This window comes from Mycteria americana, chromosome 22 (assembly GCF_035582795.1).
Source record: "Mycteria americana isolate JAX WOST 10 ecotype Jacksonville Zoo and Gardens chromosome 22, USCA_MyAme_1.0, whole genome shotgun sequence".
Lineage (NCBI taxonomy): Eukaryota > Metazoa > Chordata > Aves > Ciconiiformes > Ciconiidae > Mycteria > Mycteria americana.
Window position 1 is genome coordinate 644,494 of NC_134386.1, and position 20,237 is coordinate 664,730.

The 20,237-nt window shown below is 72.3% G+C and overlaps 2 protein-coding genes across 2 annotated transcripts; both read left to right on the forward strand.

The window, feature by feature from the left end:
* Positions 1-677: 677 nt before the first annotated feature.
* On the forward strand, positions 678-4,728 carry GHDC (GH3 domain containing). The gene is made up of 8 exons (XM_075523043.1): positions 678-1,016; positions 1,104-1,234; positions 1,347-1,923; positions 2,195-2,378; positions 2,475-2,546; positions 2,651-2,784; positions 2,918-3,006; positions 3,672-4,728. Exons 1-8 carry the CDS (start codon positions 776-778, stop codon positions 3,870-3,872), a joined length of 1,629 nt encoding a protein of 542 aa, XP_075379158.1. The 5' UTR covers positions 678-775; the 3' UTR covers positions 3,873-4,728.
* Positions 4,729-6,108: 1,380 nt separating this feature from the next.
* LOC142419673 (inactive phospholipase C-like protein 2) lies at positions 6,109-19,885 on the forward strand. The gene is made up of 6 exons (XM_075522879.1): positions 6,109-6,410; positions 12,554-15,043; positions 15,262-15,465; positions 16,010-16,085; positions 17,964-18,073; positions 18,327-19,885. Exons 1-6 carry the CDS (start codon positions 6,213-6,215, stop codon positions 18,510-18,512), a joined length of 3,264 nt encoding a protein of 1,087 aa, XP_075378994.1. The 5' UTR covers positions 6,109-6,212; the 3' UTR covers positions 18,513-19,885.
* Positions 19,886-20,237: the final 352 nt, after the last annotated feature.

Genomic DNA, 20,237 nt, shown 5'->3' on the forward strand with positions numbered 1-20,237 from the left:
AAAGCTCTGGGTTTCACGTGTGTCTTGGGGAGGGGGCAGGTCCCTGCCCCGGTAAGGGGGGGGGGGGGGGCAGAGAGGAGCCCCTTGGGCCAGGGTGGGGTCAGGGGCTGCGGGGACAGGGGTGGCCCCGTGCTCCCCAGTCTCTGGATGACGCACAGCAGGCGCGTGGTGCCCTACGGCCAGGGGCAGGGTTGGGGTCCGCGTCCCCATGTCCCCTCCCTGAGTGCAGGGGGGCGAGTAGGGGGCCGGGCCTCCACCTGCAGCCCCCCGACAGACAGCACCCTGCCAGCCGGCCCGGGCGGGGCCGGGCCTGGGGGATGCCCAGGCAGAAGTGGGGCGGCCCGGGGGGGGCTGGCCCTGATACCGGGCGGGGGTATACCGCGGGACCGGGGTCTGGGGACGTTTTCCGGGGGGAAAAGCAAAGCAAACCAGAGAAATTGCACTCTTTTTTTAAAAAACGGAGCCTTCTCTTGCCGAGGCGTGGAGAACGGGGGGCTTTGCTCTTGGGTTTTAATTGCGATTTAATTCTGCGCTGGGCGGGGGGGGCCGGGGCCGCGGCGGGTTTTTTGTAGAAAGGAGAAAATGAAAATAAAAATAAGGCGGAGCTGCCGGCGGGGGCGGCGCCGGTCGCGGGCATTGCTCGTCATTTCTGCCGGAGGCGGAATAGCCGGGGGGGCCGGGGCCGGGGCCCGGGGGCGAGCGGCGTCCCGGTGCCCGGGTCCCTGCTCGGGGGCGGCGGTCGCGCTGTGCCGGCAGCGGCGGTGCGCGCCCCGGGATGCTGCCCGCGGTGGCGGTGGCGGTGGCGGTGGCCGTGGCCGTGGCCGTGGCGGTGGCCGTGGCGGTGGCCGTGGCCGTGGCGCTGCCCGCCGCCCCCGCCCTGCGGCACCGCCTGGCCCGCTCCGCGCTGCGCCGAGCCGCGGGCTGGTACCGGCGGCGGCTGGAGCTGCTGGGCAGCGAGGTGCGGCTCAGCCAGGAGCGGCGGCTGCGGCGGCTGCTGCCCGCCGGCACGGCCCGCGGTGAGAGGGGGCGGCGGAGCGATGGGGCGGAGGGGAGGGGGGGGGGTCCCGCGGGTCGCCCCCCTCACCCCGCGCCTTTTTCGGCAGGCTCGGAGGCTTTCCGGGAGCGACAGCCCCTGGGGCAGAGCTGCCCTGACGGGGCGCCGGGGGGGCAGGTCCCCCCGCTGCGCCCCTGGGCTCTGCTCCGCAGCTGCTGGGGCACCGACCCCCCTCTGCAGGTTCGGGGGCGACGGGGCAGGGAGGGGAGCGCAGGCCCCCCCCCCCCCGCACGGGGAGGGCCGTGCTGCCGCCCCGCTCTGCCCCGGCTGACCCCCCGCTCTCCCCACGCAGGGGTCCCTGCTCTACCTGGACACCCTCCGCGCCGCCTTCCCGCAGGCGCTGGCCCCCCGGGGCACGGCCCTGCTCTCCTGGGCGCCCGGCCACCCCCGCGCCCCGGCGGGCTGGCCCCTGCCCACCCTGTACTGCACCCCGGACGAGGCGGGCGGCCTGCCCTCGCGCGCCGCTGCTCTGCGGGTGCAGCTGCTCTTCGCCCTGCGGGAGCGTGCCCTGCACGTGCTGGAGGCCGGCCTGGCCGCCGAGCTGCACGACGCGCTGGCGGCCCTGCGCGCCGACTGGCCCCGGCTTGCCCAGGACCTGGCGTTGGGCAGGCTGAGCCCCGGGCCCGGGCTGCCCGAGGGTGCGCGGGGCCGGCTGCAGGCGCTGCTGGCCCCCGATGCCGCCCGGGCGGCCGAGCTCCGGGCCGAGTGCGCCCGCGGGTTCGAGGGCATCGTGCAGCGCCTGTGGCCGCAGCTGGAAGTGGTGGTGGTGGGGATGGCACACGGTGCAGAGCAGCTCTACTGCGACGCCCTCCGCCAGGCCGACTGCAAGGGGCTGCCGTTCTACTGCCCCTTCTACCGGGCAGCGGGAGGTGAGTGTCCCCCACGCAGGGCTGTCCCCACGGCCTGCCCTGGGTGTACGGGGAGAACCGCTGCCGTACGGCAGCACAACCCCCCCCTGCCCCCGCAGACGTGGGTGCATCTCTGTGCCACATCCCTCGCTGGAGAGACCTGCCTGCTTTCCGAAAACAGCTCTGTCCTGGCACTGGCCGAGAAGTTCTCCCTTGGAGGGGGGTGAGGGTGCATGGGCAGGGACAGTGAGGTCTGGGGGGCTCACGCTGACACGCGCTGCCCTCTGCCCAGCCCTGCTCGGTGTGAACCTGTGGCCAGAGGAGCCAGCGCCCCGATTCCTGCTGTGCCCTGACTGGGCTTTCTGCGAGTTCCTGCCCTGCCCGCTTGAGGAGGAACCACGGACGGTGCTGCTGGGCGAGCTCTGGGAGGGACGCGAGTATGGGCTGGTCCTGACGGCCCGGCCGGGAGAGTACAGGTGCCTCCTCCCTGCTGCCCTGGACGGGGGGGCCGCCTGCCCCAGCCCCACGTGCCCGGCACTGGCCCCCACCTCACACTCTCCCTGCCCACGCAGGTGCCGTGCTGGGGAGGTGCTGAGGGTAGTCGGCTTCCACAAGCAGTGTCCCGTGGTGGAGCCCGTGCGCAGGTGAGGACACCCCAGCCCCTGCCCCTCACCTCAGGATCCGGGTGGGACGGTGCCGGCGGCACCCCCGGGGTACGGGGCATCCACCCCGGCGCCCCACACCGCAGGGAGAACCAGGCGCTGAGTGTGCGGGGCGAGAGCATCCCCGAGGAGCGGTTCTGCCGGAGCCTGTGCCGCGCCGTGGGCATGTGGCCGGGCGCTCGCCTGGTCGACTACATCTGCGTGGAGAGTGCCCTGCTGGGTGAGTCCCCCACCAGCTGCCCCAGTGCCCCCGCAAGTGCGGCCGGCAAGGCCCAGGGCTCTGCCAGCTTTCCTATGCCCTGCTCGGCCCCGGGGCTGCGGGCAGCTTTAACGTGCTCGCCGTGCTGCTGCAGGCGCCTCTTCGGGGGCCTGCGCCCCCCACTACGAGGTGTTCGTGGAGCTGCGGGGCCTGCGGGACCTGTCGGAGGGGCAGCGCTACAAGGTGAGGGGGAGGCGGGCTCTGCTCCGGGGCGGGTGGACAGGCAGCGGGCAGGCAGGCAGTGGGCAGGTAGGCAGCAGGCAGGTGGGCAGGCGGGCGGGCAGGCAGCAGGCTGGTGGGCAGGCAGGAGGACAGGCAGGTAGGCAGGCAGCAGGCGGGCAGGCGGCAGGCAGGCAGACAGATAGGCGGGCAGGCAGTCAAGCAGGCGGACAGGCAGGGGGGCAGGCAGCAGGTGGGTGGACAGGCAGGAGGACAGGCGGGTGGGCAGGCAGGAGGACAGGCAGGTAGGCAGGCAGCAGGCGGGTGGGCGGGCAGCAGGCGGCAAGGCATCAGGCAGGCGGGCAGGCAGGCGGGCGGGCAGGCGGGCGGGCAGGCAGGCGGGCAGGCAGGCAGGTGAGCTGGCAGCAGGCAGGTGGACAGGCAGGCAGGCAGGCAGGCAGGCCCCGCTGCCTGCACCCCGCCAGCTGGGTGGGCGAGCAGCGGGGTGGCCGCAGCCACGCGGTGGCGGTGCTGGCCCGGCGGCCTCTGCGCCGCCGGGATGCGTCGCTGCGGGGGGGTGGCCGGGGGGCCCGGCCCGGGGGGTGCCGGGGGGCTGCGGGGGGTGCCGGCCGCTCCGCCGGGAAAAGCCGGTGTGGGACCAGCGCGGGCAGCCTGGCCTCTCCCTGCAGCTGGACCAGTGTCTCCAGGAGGATTTCCCCGTCTACAAGTCCTTCCGCTTCAAGGGCAGCATCGGGCCCCTGCGCCTGCACCTGGTGGGGGCCGGGGCCTTCGCCCGGCTGCGGGAGGCGCTGGGCTCCCCCCTCCCCATGCCCAGAGTCCTGCGGGAGGAGCGGCTGCTGCAGCTCATCCAGGGCACCGTCGTCTCCTAGGGCGGCCCGGAGGTCCCGCAGCCCTCCCGCCCCTGGGCTTCGCTTGGCGTGCGCCCTCCGGGGAGGAAGCAGGGCCGAGTCCCTGGCTGGGGGGGCGGGGGGGGGGGGCACGGGGCAGGGGGTGCCCAGCCCCGGGGGGTTTGGCCGAGCGGAGCGGATGGAGCCAGCGAGCTCGACCGTGCCCCTGCTCTGCGGTGGCGGCAGGCGCCGGGCGCTGCGGGCACCCCACTGGGTGCTGCCCCGAGGATGGAGCAGGACCCGCAGCACGCCCCAGCCCTGGGCCCGGCCCCGGGCAGGCCCCAGCAGACCCGGCCCTTCGCGGGGCTGTTCTGGGCACGGGGTGGGACCGTGGGCGCTTGTGAGCGTCACGGGGCCGCGGGTCCTGCCGCCAGCCGCCACGGCTCGCCTTGCTGTGCTGGGTGCCTTGGCCATGCCTGCAGGCAGCCGCAGCAGAGCGGGTGCCCGTGCCTTTCCCGAGGGACACCTCAGCCGTGACGGCCCACGGCCGGTGCAGGGGGGACAGCGGAAACCTCCCCAGGAGCCAGGAGGAGCAGCGGAGCCTCGGGCCCACGCGGGAGCTTGGCTCATCCCCACGCTGAGCTCTGCGGCCCTGTGGCATTTTGTCCCCTGGCAGGGACACCGCAGGCAGGGACACCGCGGGCAGGGTGGGGGGTGGCCGGTGGTGGCAGGTGCAGGCTGCCGCGGAGCAGCCCCTCCGCCAGGCTCCAGGTCACGTCTGCTGGTTTAGGAAACGATAAGCTCCAGCAAGGGCTGCTTTTAATGTTTAAAAAAACAGAAGCAAAATAAAAGAGGATTATCTCTCAAAAATAAATAACGGGCAGCGCTCTGGGATTGATTTTTTTATACTATTATTTTTAATCCTTATTAAAGAGATTTCTTGATGACAGCCTGGCTCTGCTCTGGTGGTTGAGAAGTTGCTGCTGTTGTTTCCTCGGGGGTCCTGGGGAAGGGGCAGCCATGAATATTTAACCAGTTCAGCGTCTGGCTGGGGCTCTGGGAGCGTCAGGCTGTTCGTGCCTTTGAGGCACACATGTACCAGGCGGGAGGGACTGGGCCTTTCCCCTCCTGCTTGTTAAGGTTTATTTTAAGGGCTGGTGAGCCGCGGTGCTTGGGGAGCCTGCTGTGCAGGCAGCTGCTGCCGGCGTGGGGGCAAGCCAGGCCGCTGGCAGAGGACAATGTCTTGAACAAGATCCGCACAAAGCATCCCCCCGGCGCAGCCAAAACCTCCGTCAGGGATGGAAGCCGGGCTAAGGCCCCTTCCTGCCATCCCTGCCGGAAAAAGCAGGCTGGGGCAAAATTCCTGGTGCGAGTAGAGGAGAAGGTGCCTGCGGCTGTTGGGGGGATGCCTGGGGGGGGCCGTGAGCCTGGATTGCTGCCGGCGCGGTGGGGACACTGGTGCTGGCCCAGCTGGCATCGGGTGTGCCTGGCACCGGCAGGGTACGGGCTGGGGTTTGGTGGGGAGCGGGGCGGGTGGCGGCTGGATAAAGGCTGGGGTCCAGGCTCCGGGGGGTGTGGGGGGGGCTGCCAGGCAGCCCTGTGCTGGCAGAGACCCACGCAACTGGACCCGGTGCAGAGGCCCCAGTGGGGCTGCTGGTCCTGCTGCCCGTGCCACGCACCCCCCCCCGCAGGCGCCCGCACCCGGGGCAAGCCCGGCCCTCCCGGAGGCCCCGCAGTGACCCAGCCCCCCAGCAACAGCCCCGAGCCCCCTGCCCGGGAGAGCTGGGCTGGCCCGGGAGAGCTGGGCTGGCCCAGGGCTTCCTCTGGGGGCTCCGGCTCGGCCCGGTGTGGCCGCGCCGGCTCCCGTTGCCCCCGCCCCCGCCTGGGCGCTGACCCCGCTGAAAGCGGGGGGGCTTGGGGGGGGGTGCCCCGCTGGGCAGGGCCAGGCTGCAGGGTGCAGGGTGTGGGTGCCAGGCTGCAGGGCGTGGGCTCGTTTCGGGTACCAGGCTGCAGGGCGTGGGCCGGGTGGGGGTGCCCGGCTGCAGGGTGCAGGCGTGGCCGGGATCCCGGCGGGATGGGGCGGCCGCCGGGCCCGGGCGCTGCGGCGCTGGGCGGAGGCCGGGGGGGCCCCGGCGGCGGGAGGTGCCGGTGCCCCGTGCCCGTCCCCGCTCCCCGCCGCTGCAGCCCGGGGCGGGGGGGGGGGGGGGCCGCGCCGTCCCCGTCCCCGTCCGCGTCCCCGCCCCCGGCCCGGCCCGTCCCCTCCTCCCGGCCGCGCCGCCTCCCGCCCGCTCCGCCACTGAGCCCGCAGCGGCGGCGGCGGCGGGCGCAGGCTCCGGGGGCGCCCGGGGCCCCGCGGCGGCCGCTGCCCTGAGGCCGCGGGGGATGGCGGAGGGGCCCCGGGGCGCCCCGCCGCCGGGCTCGCCCCGCCCCGCCGCGCCGCTGCCCAACGGGCCCCGCGGCGGCGGCGGCGGCGGCGGCGGCGGCGGCGGCAGCCCCGGCTCGGGCTCGGGCAGCAGCAGCCGCGAGGACTCGGCGGAGCGGAGCCCCGCGCCCGCCGCGCCCCGGGCCAGCATCATGAAGGTGAGAGCCCCGCACCGGCCCCGGCCCCTCCCCGCCCCGGAGCGGGCTCCGCCGCCCCCCGGGACCTGCGCAGGGCTCCGGGGGCCGAGCCGTGCCCCCCGCGGGAGCTGCGCGTCCCCCGGCCCCGAGGCCAGCGGGCGCCGGCCCTGCCAGCCCTGCCAGCCCGCCGTGCCCGCCGCCCCCCCGGGCTCCCGCCGTGCCCGGCCGGGCGCTGCCCGCACCCGCGGGGCTGGCTGGCGGAGCCGCGGGGCAGCTGCCGCCCCGGATCGGTGCCCGGGGGTCGCCCGCCCGGCCGGGCGCCGGGCTTTGCCCCCTGCCCGCGGCACCGGGCTCGCCGGGGCTGCTCTTGCCGGGGGCTGGCACGGCATCCCCTCGCCCTGCCCGGCACCGCGGGTCCCCAAGGGCAAAGCCTGGCTCGGGCTTTGTGCGCTGCCGGGCCAGGCCTCGCCGCTTTGCGTGGCCGTGGATTGCCCCCTCCAGCTGCCACCGCTCCTGCGGGTCCCCTGCACGGCCACGCTGCTCCTGCTGTGGGAACCACACCGCAGCATCGCCCTGTCCTGCTCAGGGCACCCATGGGTGCTGGTGAGGAGATGCCCGAGCACCTTCCGCTTTCCCGTGCTCCCTCCTGCCAAGGCGCTGAGCCCTGGGCCCAGACTGGCCAGCTCCCAACCTGCTCCTGACACCTCCCCGGAGCCGTGCTGTGGCTGGGCAGGGGCACCGGCGGGGCCGTGGGCCAGGGAGGGTCTCTGGGGGTCTCCCACGTGGGTGGGCAGTGGGTCACATCCGTACTTTCCTAAATGAGCCACCCCTAATTGCACTTATCCTGGCGATGCTCGCTGACACAATAGGTCGCGTCCGCCCGGGACCCGCCTCCCCACTCCTGGCAGCCTATTTTAAGCCGGGATTGCTCTGGTGCTATTAATACCCTGTGTGGGGGCTGCTCCCGTGGTGCCAGCCCAGCCCCGGTCTTCTGCCCCAGGGACCTGGTTCCCTGGGCAGAGGCGTCGGCCCCTCCTCAGGGCGGCTGGAGGGACCCTGTGCCCCTGCCTGCGCCCACCCGTGCTCCCGCTGCACTCCGTTGCGAGAGCGACCGGGCTGTGTCCCGCGCGGTGACGGCAAGGAGACCTCCTGGTGCTCCCGTGCAGCCAGAGGCTGGTGCCGGTGAGCTGTCTGTGCCCGGTTTCCTTGGGGAAGGACCTCGGGACCTCGCCGGGGTCTCCTGCTCCTCCCAGGGCCAGACAGCAGACCTCCCTGCCGCTCCCTGCCCAGGAACCGGCCGCGGGCGCTGTGGGCTGGAGGTGAAGCCCTCGCTTGCCCCCGGGCTGGGCACATCCCCCATCACCGCCGTGTGTCACCGCAGGATTTGGCCTCACGTGAAGGTCAGGTGGCCCAGGGCCAGCGCTGGTCGTGGAGGGTGCTGGTGCTGGAGCAGGTCAGACCTGGCCGGTGTTCCCGGCCTGTGCTGGTCTGTCATGCATCTCCGAGTCCATCCGGGGCCTGATCCTGCCCTGGTGCTGGAGGTCTGCAGGTCCCGAGTCCCACAGCTGCGCGTTCCCCAGGCTGAGCCTGTCTGTGCCCCAGGACCCTGACCGTGCTGAGCCCCGCCAGGGACTGAGGCTGGCAGGCAGGGCACGGTGGGCAGACACGCTGCCTGTGGGACTGCGCAGGCACCGGCCGCCCACCCCGTGCTCCTCCTGCCCTCACCCGTTTGGAGGTGGAGGTCCTGCTGCTTCCCCGGCGCAGCTTTCCTGTCCCTGAGCAGGGACGGGGGACAGAGCTCATCCTCCGCCAGCCCTTCTGCTGCCACGGGCTGAGACCCCTCTATGCTCTCCCTGGCTCTCCCTGGCTGGGGGGGGCAGCTCGGACCGGCTCTGCACAGCGGTGGGGAGAGGGTGGTGGTGGCAGGAGGGGTCCGTGGAGACCTCCAGCAGGTTGGGTCCCCAGCCAGCCCCAGCAGGACCTGGGGAGCAGCTGCCCGACCCCGAATCCCTGGGGGAGGCCAAAGCTGTTCCTGTGGTGTGGGGTCTGTGGCAGCTTCGCTGCTCCCCTGCACGGTGGTGGGTGGGAGTCAGGGGCTGCGCCCGCAGCTCGGCCGCGGTGCCGGTGCGGGGGCTGCGGGGCAGGGAGGGGGCCCGGTGCCACAAGCCCGGCTACAGCTTGGAGTGAGGGCACAAATGAGCACGGGCAGCGGGGCAGCAGGCCAGGCAGGGGCTGGCTGCTGACGAAGTGGAGGCACATGTGAGGAGAGCTGCCGGCCCTGTTATTTTGTGGGGTTTCCAGAAAAGGCTGGAGGAGTGAATCTGAAAGTGAGACTCAGCGGCTGTGCTGGGGCTGGGGGAGCCCGGGGCCGGCCGTGCCAGGCAGCAGCAGAGCTGGCTCAGTGCAGCGACGGGGAGGGTGGCATCCCCGTGCCCTGGCTAGAGGACCTGCTCCCTGCTTTCTTCTCAGGCTGGAAGCGGAGCGGGCTGGAGGTCTGGTGGGCTGGGAGGATGCTGGAGAGGGACTGGGAGGGTACCGGATCTGTTCCTCCCTGCTGCGGGAGGTGACCCTTCCCCAGCGCCCCGCTGTCCTGTCCCCTGCGTGGGCCCCCTCCCTGTCCCGCACCAGGAGCTGTGCGGTGCCTCTGCGCGGGGCTCCGGCTCTGCGGCCCCTCGCTGGGTAGTGGCAGCTGGTGCCGCGGGGAGTGGATGTGTCACTTGCTATCTTCTTGGCAGGGAACAAACGATGGTAGAAAAGCCCTGGCTGTGCCTGGCCTCCCACTGCCTCCGCTCCGGTGCTGCCGGCTGCTGCCTGCTGCCCGCATCCCTGCTCGCGCTGCCCAGCCCAGGATGGGGGCAGCGGGAAGAAGCTGGACCTGGGGAAACCGGCTGTGGATGAGTCACGTCACAGCCAGGCCAGGGAACAGCCCCGTCCCTCGGGCGAAACGCGGCCCCACCACATGCCCCATTGGCCGGGAGAGGGGTCCTGCTGCTGGGGCGGTGGCAGTCCTGCTCCCCTGGCTGGGCAGCAGAGCCACGGTCGGGCCGAGACGCCTCAGCCCCAGAGGCTTTCAGTTCCTCTGTCTCCTGCTGTCACGAGCTGCTGTGCGGCAGGGACCCCCCCGGCCGTCCTTGGGGGATAACGGGAAGGGAGGGGCGGCCGATGGGCCTTTCGCCATCCCTGTGCTTGGGAGAGGGTTGCTTGGCCGGGTAACAACATTGGTCACGTGGTGGCTGAGATTAGGGCTACCGTGCTCGACAGGGCACTAATCGCGGGAGGTAATTGGCTGCAGAGGTGCTTAGCACACGCTGCGGAGCCGGGCAGGGCGCGGGCAGCTGGGTTCGGACGTGCCCTCCGTGCCCAGCCGGATGCCCGTGCTCGCCATCGACATCACGGTCAGCATCGGCATCGCAGTCGGTGCATCTTCCCTCCGCAGAGCCGGGCTATGCGGGTGCGATGTACGTGCCAGCGCCGGCACGAGCTCTGCCTGCTTGCCGCCAGCTTGGCGGCACGGCATGCGGGATGCCCTGCTCCTGCCGGAGCCCTGCCCTGTTGCCCGGGATGCTCCGTGCTCCCATGGCTGTGGGTGCTGCGTCCTCCTGCCTCCGCTGCCGACCTACTTAGCACCTGATGGGGCTCTGTGGCCCTGGCTGCCTGCGCTGCGCCTGCCCGCGCCTCGCGGAGCACTTAGCGGGGCGTGCCCGGGGTGGAAGCCCACCTGGAAAGTGTCCGTGCAGTGGGCTGCCGGGGAGCGGCGGCTTTTCCCCACCCGTCCCCGGGCCGGGGTGTGAAGCCGGCGGGCGGCTGCGGGCAGGAGGCCCCACGCGGCTGCTGCCGCTGGCTCGCTGGGTGCAAACACTGGGAGCTCCTGGAGCGGGGCGGCAGCGGTGCCCGCCGAGGTTCACCTGTGCGGACGGTGAGAGCAGAGCCCGTCTGCCATGGGGCACGCTCAGGTCTGTGCCGCGCATCTGCACCCCGAAGCGCTGCAGCAGGCACCCCCTCCCCTTGCCCAAGCCCCAGGGGATGGGGGGCTGCAGGGAGGGTGTTTGGGTTTTCGCCCTGAGCCGGGGGGGTGCATGGGCCCGGCAGGGCTGGTGCCAGAGGGGTGGGTCTGGCTGCCTGCGGTGGGTGCAGCTGGAGGCAGGTCTCTGGGCGCTGGGTGCACGCAGGCCCCCCGCCCGTGTTTCCTTTCCGGATGGATTTCCTGTTTTCGGCTGTGGGGCCCGGTGCAGAGCCGCCCGGGGTGGGGTGCGCCGGGGCGGGGAGAGGGTCTGCGGAGGTGCGGGGGTCCTGCGCGGGGCAGGAGGGGGCCGCTCCCCGCTGCCAGCCGTCGCCCCGCGGGGGGGGGGGGCGAGGGCCGGGGGTGCCCGTCAGTGGGGCGCTCAGATTGCTGCTCACAGGAAGCGTCCCGGCGGCGAGTCCTTCCCCACCGCGCGGGGCTGGCCGATGGCGTGACCTGCCGCTGAGCCCCCCGCTGACCAGGGCTGGCCGGGGTCCTGCACCCCGGCACGGTGGCCCCTGGCAGCGGGGTCCCCGGCTCAGCCCTGGGAGCGATTGTCCCGGGTGGATGGTGGCTCTGGGGGATGCTGTGCGTCACCGCCCCAACTGCCCGGGGAGGCTGCAGAGGGGAGGGGGCAGCTGCTGCCGGCTGGGGGGCCCGGGAGCCGGCTGAGCAGGGGACACCCCCCAGGAGCCGGCTGGCACAGAGGCAGGGTGCTGGCGCTCCGCCGTCTCCCCGGAGCAATCTGGCAGGGAGGGGATGCAAACGGCTTCTGCGTTTGAGCTGGGGGAAATGGCCCCTGTGCGAGGCTGCGTGGGGTCGGCCTTTGCTAGCGGGCAGCGAGGCTGCGGAGGAACGGTGCTGCCGCCCGCCGACTGCCCCCTGCCCGGGAAGGCGTCTGCCTCCGGGCTGGCAGGATCCGGCCGGCTCTAGCACGGGGCCCAGGGCTGGAGCTCGTCCCCCCTTCCCCAGGACGTTGCGTCCCCGGCACCCCCGGAGGCAGCTGGCCGGCCGCCTGCGTGACCCATCCCGATTGCCCTGGGCCGAGGCTGCCTGGCCCCACGGGGGCCGATCCGGACCCTTCGGGGTCAGGCGCAGGGACGTGCTCACCCGCCTGCTCTGCGGCAGCCCCACGCGGGAGGTGCGGAAGCTCTTGGGGTGCCGGAGGGGGACACCCCCTCGCCCCCAGTCCGGGCAGCTGGGCGGGACCTGCCTCTGCTGGAGACACCACCAGATTAGAGGTGACTCACCATAATCTTGAAGAAGGGGATTAAATCTCCTCCTGATGTGCTACTTAATGAAATCCATCCCATAATATGCTCCCGGCCCTGCTGTTCCCCCTCATCCCCTGCCCCCTCCAGCCCCGTGGCAGCAGGGTCCCCCTTCCCCGCCGAGGGGCAGGGCTGGCACAGGGGTGCGGGCAGAGGGCGGGCACGGGGTGCAGGCGGCAGAAGCCCGCACCCCCCGTGACCCCGTACAGGCAGCAGCAGCCGTGGGCTCTGCGGGACGGGGCCGTGGGCCGCCCTCGTCCCCAGCGCGTGGCACTTGCAGGTGGCTCTCCTGCACTGCTCCCCAGCAGACGAAGTGGGGGGTCTGGCTGGGGCTCCCCAGGAGCAGCTCTGCCCGTGCATCTCCTTGGGGTGCCCCGGGCATCCTCGCACGACGCTGCCATGGTGCCCAGGGCGCAGGGGGAGGCGTGAGGGGCCGTGGCCTGCGCCCCTCTGCAGGGATGGGGCTGCTGTGGGCACAGGGTGGTCCTGCCGGGCGCCTGTTTGCTTCCAGTGTCCGCGGGCCGGGGAGACAGGGACCGTGCCGGGCTGCCTGTGCGTGGCCGTGCCTCCGAGCTTGAGTGAGCAACGGGGAAGGATCCGGCTCAGGGCCGGGAGCAGGAAGGAAGGAAGGAAAGCGGAGTTAAAATAAGCCAGGCGGCGAGCCGTGGGGGAGGCCAGGGCTGGAGCCGGCTCCCAGCCTCCGGGGAGAGGGTCGGACCAGAGCGGACTGGGCTTCGTGCGACGCTGGGGCATGCTGGGGCATGCTGGGGTGCCGCGCTGCGCGTCGGGGCTGGGGTGGGGAAACCGCGCGGCGGGAGGGTGCCGGGAGCTGGCAGGGCACACGCCGCCTGCCCTGTCCTTGACGACTCTGCCCCCTTCTCCCACCCTGGCAGGATGGCTCCCGGCAGCGGCCGCCGCAGAAGAAGAAGACGGTGTCCTTCAGCACTATGCCCAACGACCGCAAGATCAACAGCACGGCCGCCTGCATCTCCTTCATGCTGGAGGGCTGCGAGCTGAAGAAGGTGCGCTCCAACTCCCGCATGTACAGCCGCTTCTTCGTGCTGGATGCCGACATGCGCTCCGTGCGCTGGGAGCCCTCCAAGAAGGACTCGGAGAAGGCCAAGATCGAGATCAAGTCGGTCAAAGAGGTGCGCGTGGGCAAGAAGACACCCGTCCTGCGCAGCAATGGCCTCTCCGACCAGTTCCCAGATGAGTGTGCCTTCTCCATCATCTACGGAGACAACTACGAGTCCCTGGATCTGGTGGCCAGCTCGGCTGATGTGGTGAGTGCCTGGGTGATGGGGCTCCGGTACCTGGTGTCCTATGGGAAGCACACCCCTGAGGCGCCCGGGACCGGCCACCCCAGCCTCCGGACCTCCTGGATCTCCTCCGTCTTCGACCTCGCCGACCTGGAGAAGTCTGGCCACATCCCCGTGTCCCGGGCCGTGCAGCTGATCAAAGCACTCAACCCAGGCATGAAGACCTCCACCATCGAGCTGAAGTTCAAGGAGCTGCAGAAGGCCAGCGAGCGTCCCGGTGTGGAGGTGGCCTGCGACCTCTTTGTGGAGGCGTACTGCGAGCTCTGCACCCGCCCCGAGATCTTCTTCCTGCTGGTGCAGTTCTCCAGCAACAAGGAGTACCTGGGTCTGAAGGACCTGCTGATGTTCCTGGAGGTGGAGCAGGGCATGGAGGGGGTGACGGAGGAGAAGTGCTTGGAGATCGTTGGCAAGTACGAGCCCTCCAAGGAGGGCCGGGAGAAGGGCTACCTGGCCATCGATGGCTTCACGCGCTACCTGCTCTCTGCCGACTGCTCCATCTTCGACCCGCAGCACCGCAAGGTGTGCCAGGACATGGCGCAGCCCCTCTCCCACTACTACATCAGCTCTGCCCACAGCGCCTGCCTGCTGGAGGACAACTTCTGGGGCCGCTCGGACATCAGCGGCTACATCAGCGCCCTGGGCCTGGGCTGCCGCAGCATCGAGCTGGTGCTGTGGGACGGCCCTGAGGGCGAGCCCGTGGTCTACACCAGCCCCTCGGCCGCCTCCTGCGTGCCCTTCCGCGCCGTGGTGGGGCTGATCGACCAGCACGCCTTCACCGCCTCCGCCTACCCCCTCATCCTCTGCCTGGTGGTGCGCTGCTCGGCCCCCCAGCAGCGCCTTGCCGCCCAGTGCCTGCGCAAGACGCTGGGGGAGAAGCTGTACCTGGAGCCCCCCAACCCCGCCGCGTCCTACCTGCCCTCCCCAGAGCAGCTCAAGGGCCGCATCCTCATCAAGGGCAAGAAGCTGCCGCCCGGCTGCGAGGACAGCGAGGGGGAGGTGTCGGACGAGGAGGAAGGCTGGGAGCTGGCGCGGCGGCTGGGCCAGGAGGACCGGGAGGTGCCGGAGGGAGGTGGCCCGCGGCGGGTGCGTCTCAGCCGGGAGCTCTCGGAGCTGGTGAGCCTCTGCCAGGCCGTCCCCTTCCAGGACTTCGAGAGCTCACGGCGCGGGCAGCGCTACTGGGAGATGTGCTCCTTCAGCGAGGTGGAGGCGGGACGCTTCGCCAACGAGTGCCCGGCCGAGCTTGTGAGCTACAACAAGCGGTTCCTCTCCCGCGTCTACCCCAGCCCCATGCGCATCGACGCCAGCAACATGAACCCCCAGGACTTCTGGAAGTGCGGCTGCCAGATGGTGGCCATGAACTACCAGACACCGGGGCTCATGATGGACCTGAACGCGGGCTGGTTCCAGCAGAACGGGGCCTGCGGCTACGTCCTCCGTCCCGCCATCATGCGGGAGGAGGTCTCCTACTTCAGTGCCAATGCCAAGGACTCCTTGCCTGGGGTGCCCGCCCAGCTCCTGCACCTCAAGGTCATCAGTGGGCAGAACCTGCCCAAGCCCAAGGGCTCGGGGGCCAAGGGGGAGGTGGTGGAGCCCTACGTCTGCGCCGAGATCCACGGCATCCCGGCCGACTGCGCCGAGCACCGCACCAAGACAGCCCTGCAGAGCGGGGACAACCCCATCTTTGACGAGAGCCTGGAGTTCCAGATCAACCTGCCGGAGCTGGCCGTCCTGCGCTTCGTCGTGCTGGACGATGACTACATCGGGGACGAGTTCATCGCCCAGTACACCATCCCCTTCGAGTGCCTGCAGCCCGGCTACCGCCACGTCCCCCTCCAGTCCCTGGCTGGAGAGCCCCTGCCCCACGCCACCCTCTTTGTGCACGTGGCCATCACCGACCGCCGCGGTGGGGGCAAGGGGCACCGCCGGGGGCTGGCGGGGCGCCGGGGCCGCCGGGTGCGGGAGTACACCTCCACCAAGGCCACCGGCATCAAGGCCATTGATGAGGTTTTCCGGACGGCCACCCAGCCACTGCGGGAGGCCACCGACCTGCGGGAGAACGTGCAGGTACGGACCCCACGGAGGCACCGAGGGAACTGGTTTCTGCGGGGGAGGACGGGGCCGGACCGTGAGCGATGGGGAGCCCGGGCGTCCCCCCTTTTCCTGGGGGATGTGGGCGAGGAGCCTCGTCTGGAGCAGAGCCGGGGGAATCGGGGACGTTCCTGGCGGGGGGACTCTTGGGGGCCCTCCCAGGCTGAGCCCCTGACGCCGGTCTCTGCCCACAGAACGCGCTGGTCTCCTTCAAGGAGCTGTGCGGGCTGACGCCTGCCGCCAACATGAAGCAGTGCATCCTGACGGTGGCCACGTGGCTGCTGCACAGTGACAGCGCGCCCAGCGTCACCCTCAACCTGGCAGAGCAGTACCCCCCCATGGAGGCCCAGGGCCCCATCCCGGACCTGCTGCGCAAGGTCCTCACCGCCTACGAGACGGTAAGCGCTGTCCCGCCGGGGCTCAGCTCCTCACAGGGATGCTCTGCGGGGCCGGCGGCACCGGGACCACCGCCCTGCCCAGGACGGGGGACCCCGAACTCGCCGCACCCGTCGCGGTGCAGGGGGAGGCTGGCGGGGGCCTGCGCGGGGGCTGCCCAGGGAGGAGTCTTGCCAAGGCGCGGGCTCGCCCAGCTCGGTACGAGCCCTGGGACCCCGCAGCCCCTGTCCCCCTGCCCGAGCTGCCTGCACCCTGTGCCAGGGCCGGCTGGTGGGGCGTCCTGCAGTCCCGCCTGGCGGGAGAAATCCCATTAATAGCTGCAGCCGGAGCCGCTTCCTTCCTTTGTGTGGAAGGGGGACCTGGCCGCCGGCCAGGCGCTGGTCACACCGCACCTGGCCGCGCGCGGCCGGGCGAGGAGGGCCAGACCCCAGCCGCCACGCTGGGGCGAGGGGCAGCCGCTGCCCGAGCCCCTTCTCCCCGTCCGCTCTGCCGAGGGGTGCGTGGGGCCGGGGGCTGCCCAGCTCCTCACACCGCCCCTCTCCCCAGATGATCCAGACCAGCCGGACGCTGATCGAGTCCGCCGACGCGGTGTACGGCAAGCTCATCCAGGCGCAGCAGGCAGGTGGGTCCCGGGAGGGCAGGCGCTGCTCCGGGGCGCGGACCCGGGCACGTCCCTCGGGGACGGGGCGCAGGGGTGCCGTGCCTCTGCGCTGGGCGGGGGGCACGTGTCCCCGCAGGGCTCGGTTCAGGGGGTCTGGCACCAGGCTCGGGACGTGGGCGCAGGCGTGGCCGAGCGCGCCGGCGTTTTTGGCCACGCACTTGCACGTCTGCGGTGCGCGGCAGAGGACGAGGGGTGCGCGTCGGCGCCCCGGGCGGGTGCGTGCCGGGGCCAGAGTTCAGCGGCAGAGCAGCTGGGGCTGGCCAGCCGTGGGAGAGCGATTTCCGGCTGGGGTGGCCCCGAGCCCGGCTCTGTGGTTTTCCCATGTCCCGGCAGCACGGGGTGGGCGCAGGAGGCTGCCCGGTGCCGGGTGCCGCTGGGGTGCTGAGGCACGGGGCTGCCTGTGCCGGGGCAGGGTGCTGGGCGGGTGGGCTGCAGGGGCTGTGCGGGAGGGAGGGGAGAGAGGGAGGGGAGCGGAGGAGGCTGATGAGGAAGCGGGGAAGAGTCATTAGCTGCCAAACGCCAGAATATAATTAGCACCAGAAATAACAGACTGGGGCTGACGGCAGAAGTGGCAACTGAATGTTACGACTTCCAAGACACATGGCTGAACCCACACAGGCAGGTGCTGCCGGCTGCCTGCCCCGGTCCTCCCCCACCCCGGCGGCTGCCCGGGACCCCCGGCCCCGCTCCGGGCACCGACGGCTGCACGGCCCCTCTGCAGGCTGGGGGCCTGCGGGGATAGCCCCGGCCCCCCCGGGTGCGCAGGGGGCTGCCGGCCCGGGGGCTCGTGTGGGCTCCCCGCAGGGCTGGGAGAGCTGCCAGGAGCTGGAGGGGCCGGGGAGGAAGGAGGGGGCCCCGCTCTGCCACCCCCAGCCGGTACCAGCCTTGCTGCCAGCAGCCCTGTTTGTTCCCTGCCTGCGCGGCAGCCCGGAAATCTCCCCGAGCTCTTGGCTTTCGGCTCTGCCGCTGCTGCCAGCGTAGGGGGGGCACGGGCTGCGGGGCTGGGGTGCGGGGCACGGGCGGGCTCTGCACCCTCCTGTGCCGCTCTGGCTGCGGGAGCCTGGCCGCTGTGCTGGGGGGGGGGGGTCGGGTCGCGGGGCAGGGGGGCTCTGGGGCGTGCGGCCACCGCTGCTGCCTCTGCTCGGCCCCTCACGGCGGTGGCAGGCGGTGGTTTGGGGGCTGTTACCCCCACCCCCGTGCCCGGGGTGCTGCCTGTCCCCGCTTTCGCCCCGGCTGTGCCGCGGACGAGCCCCTGCGGTGCCCGCCCGGCCCGTGCCCGGCTGGTGGGTTGCTGCGGGGTCTGGGGAGGTGCCGGCTGCGGGCGGGGGTGCGGGGCTGGGGGCGTGCTGATTGACAGCGCGTGGGCGAGCAGGCTTGCGTGGGAGCCCTCGTGTGGGCCCGGAGCCGGTGCTGCGTCAGGAGGGGTAAATATAGCACCCGCTCACGAGGACGTCACGCGGTGCACGGTGCGGGGGCCCGCGCTCCAGTGGGGGGGGGCCCAGCAGCCCCGCTCTGAGCCCCCCGAGTGGGCCGCGGTGTGCAAGAGCTATGCCTCTGCCTGGGGCAGGCGCTGCCCTTCCGGACCCCGCGGCCTCTGGGGCCCAAAACCGCCAAGGGCTGGGGCTGAGCGTGGTGCCGGGGTGGTGGGGGCTCCGTCGGCCCGTCATTCCGGGCACGGAGGGGGCTCGGGGGCTGCTGGGGCAGTGGGGAGCCCGCCCAGCCTGCACCCCCGTGCCGGGCGAAGGGCGTCCCTCCAGCTTGGTCCCCGTCCACGGCGGGCGGTGGCCGTCCCCGAGCACGCGGCCCCGTGCACGCTGAGCGACGCTCCCGTCTGCGCAGGCATGGACTTCCACAAGGAGCTGCACCGCATCGAGGCCAAGGAGGGGCTGCGGGGCCGCAAGCTGCAGAAGGCGTTGGAGAGCTTCGCCTGGAACATCACCGTCCTGAAGGTGAGGGGCGAGGGCTGCGCGGCCCCCTCCCCGCCCCACCCTGCCGCCCCCGTCCACCGACCCGCGCCTGCGGGATGCTCCGTGAGCGCTGGGGATGGCACGGGCCCGTTCAGGGGGTCCGGGCGCTGCCCGCACCCAGCGAGCCCCAGTGGTGGCCGGTGGCCGGTGGGGCAGCCCGTGCTCCATGCCGGGGGGCCGGGCAGCCCGAGCGGCACAGCCCTGGGGCCGGCCCTGACGCCGTCTCCCCACGCAGGGCCAGGCTGACCTCCTCAAGCACGCCAAGGCGGAGGCGCTGGACAACCTGTGGCAGATCCACAACGCGGGACAGTCCTGTGGCATCGGCAGGAATGGCTCAGCCTCGCCGGAGCCCTCCCGGTTGCGTGCCCCGCTGGAGCCCATCCCCGAGACGGAAGGAGGCAACGAGACGGCATCCTGCTGACCCCGGCCTGGGGCTCGTGGGCCCGGACTGAGCACCTCCCCGGCTGCAGGGGCCGGGACCGGGAGCCCCAGCCTGCCCACGGACGGGCGGCTGCCTGCCCGCAGGCTCAGCGTGCGTGGAGGGACGCGTGCGGGGCCGGGTGCCTGCGCTCTGCCGTATCGAGGGGCTGCGGCGGGGCCCAGCGGGGAGGTTGGGGAGGGGTGTCCCCACTCCCGCTTGCCCCCCCCTCCCCGAGCTCCTGGGGCCTCGTCCATCCCCTCCATCCGCTTCCGGAGCAAGCGCCCTGCTGCGGGGCCGGTGGGGATGCTGGCACCCTGGTGCCGGTGTGCATGTACCCCAGCCTGCTGTGCCAGACTCCTCTTGTAAAACCAGCCCCGGGTCTGGGCTCGTGCCCCCGTCCAGGGCCGCAGGTTTTGCCTTCGCCAGCCCCGGGGAAAACCCGCCTGGCGGGAAGGGTCCTGGCCGGTCCCCGTCTCCTCTCCACAGGGCAGCGGGTCCCTTCCCCTCCCTGGCGTCCCTGGGGCCCCCACTGTGCAGAGGGCCCGGGAGGCTCTGGGGTGCAGGAGGCGGGGGGGCCGCTGCAGACTGGCCTGGGCAGCAGATGTGGCTTCTGGCATCAGGGAAATGTCGGGGCTCGTCCCCCAGGGTGACGGGGTCCCGGCGCAAGCAATGGGCGAGGGGTGGTCTGGGGTCGGACCGGGGCTGCAGAGCGTTATAAAGAGTGCGAGACCCACCCTGGTGCCCTGCTGCTCCTCTGCGTGCCTGGCGCGGGGCCAAGGCGGGATGGCGTCACCAAAGGGGATGGAGGGCGGCCCTGGGTACGGGGACCCTGGTGGCACCATCCCTCCCCCAGCAGCAGCTGAGAGCAGGGTGATGGCTCCCCACCTCAAGGAGCCACGCGGCTGCCCGGCACCCCTTTGTTCGGGGAGGTAATTAGCCTAATGGGGCCACGAGGAGCGGACCCGCACGCTGCCGCTGTCGGGAGCAGGCCGGCGCCTCCCCAGCGCTGACCTTCAGCCCCTTTGTGCCGGCCCGGCTGTGGGGCCCGTGGGCAATTACGGCCTCATTAGTGCCATGCACCCCGGCCACCGTGCCCGGCCCGCCAGCACCCACACAATGAGGAGCTGCAAATGAGGGGAAAGGCCTGGCCGGTCTCCGAGCTACCGGCCACAGCGCACCCGCGTCTCCCAGAGACCGGCCGCTCCCGCCTGGCCCCGATGGTATTTTTGGCAGTGCTATTGTGCCGGGCCCTATAAAGCGGCGGCTGCAGCGTGCGGCGCAGGGCGCTGTGCTCTTGGCTGCGCAGCAGGACATGCCCCAGCGCTGCTCGGCCACCTGAAGACCCCAGGAAGGATGGAGGTGCCCAACGCCAAGGTGGGGCTGGGGCACCGCAGCCCGCGGGGCGGGGAAGGCAGCGATGGGGGGGAGGTTGGGATGTGGGGCCAGGGGTCTGGGGGTGCGGGAGGGCCTGGCCAGTTCCTCGGGAAGCCCCGAGCGTGCAGCTCCTCCCCAGGGCTCCCCGACCACAGCCAGCAGCCGACCGGGGCTCTCGGCCCCGCGTGGGCTCCTCGGGAGGGAGCTGGGCGCGTGGTGCCTGCGGCATAGGGCACGGGTACTCTCGCTGCTGGTCCCTTGGCACTCGGCAGCCCTCGGAGGGTGTTTGCTGCAGCTTGTGCCGGAGCAGGGCAGGCACGCTGGTGAGGGCACCCGCGTCTGGCTGCTGGT

Excerpts from the sequence above, each read along its gene's own strand:
- GHDC (XM_075523043.1), top strand. The coding sequence starts at position 776 with ATGCTGCCCGCGGTGGCGGTGGCGGTGGCGGTGGCCGTGGCCGTGGCC. Across the intron at positions 1,924-2,194 it reads CTTCTACCGGGCAGCGGGAG|CCCTGCTCGGTGTGAACCTG; the intron begins GTGAGTGTCCCC and ends CCCTCTGCCCAG. Across the intron at positions 3,007-3,671 it reads CGGAGGGGCAGCGCTACAAG|CTGGACCAGTGTCTCCAGGA; the intron begins GTGAGGGGGAGG and ends CTCTCCCTGCAG.
- LOC142419673 (XM_075522879.1), top strand. The coding sequence starts at position 6,213 with ATGGCGGAGGGGCCCCGGGGCGCCCCGCCGCCGGGCTCGCCCCGCCCC. Across the intron at positions 6,411-12,553 it reads CCCGGGCCAGCATCATGAAG|GATGGCTCCCGGCAGCGGCC; the intron begins GTGAGAGCCCCG and ends CCACCCTGGCAG. Across the intron at positions 16,086-17,963 it reads CATCCAGGCGCAGCAGGCAG|GCATGGACTTCCACAAGGAG; the intron begins GTGGGTCCCGGG and ends CCGTCTGCGCAG.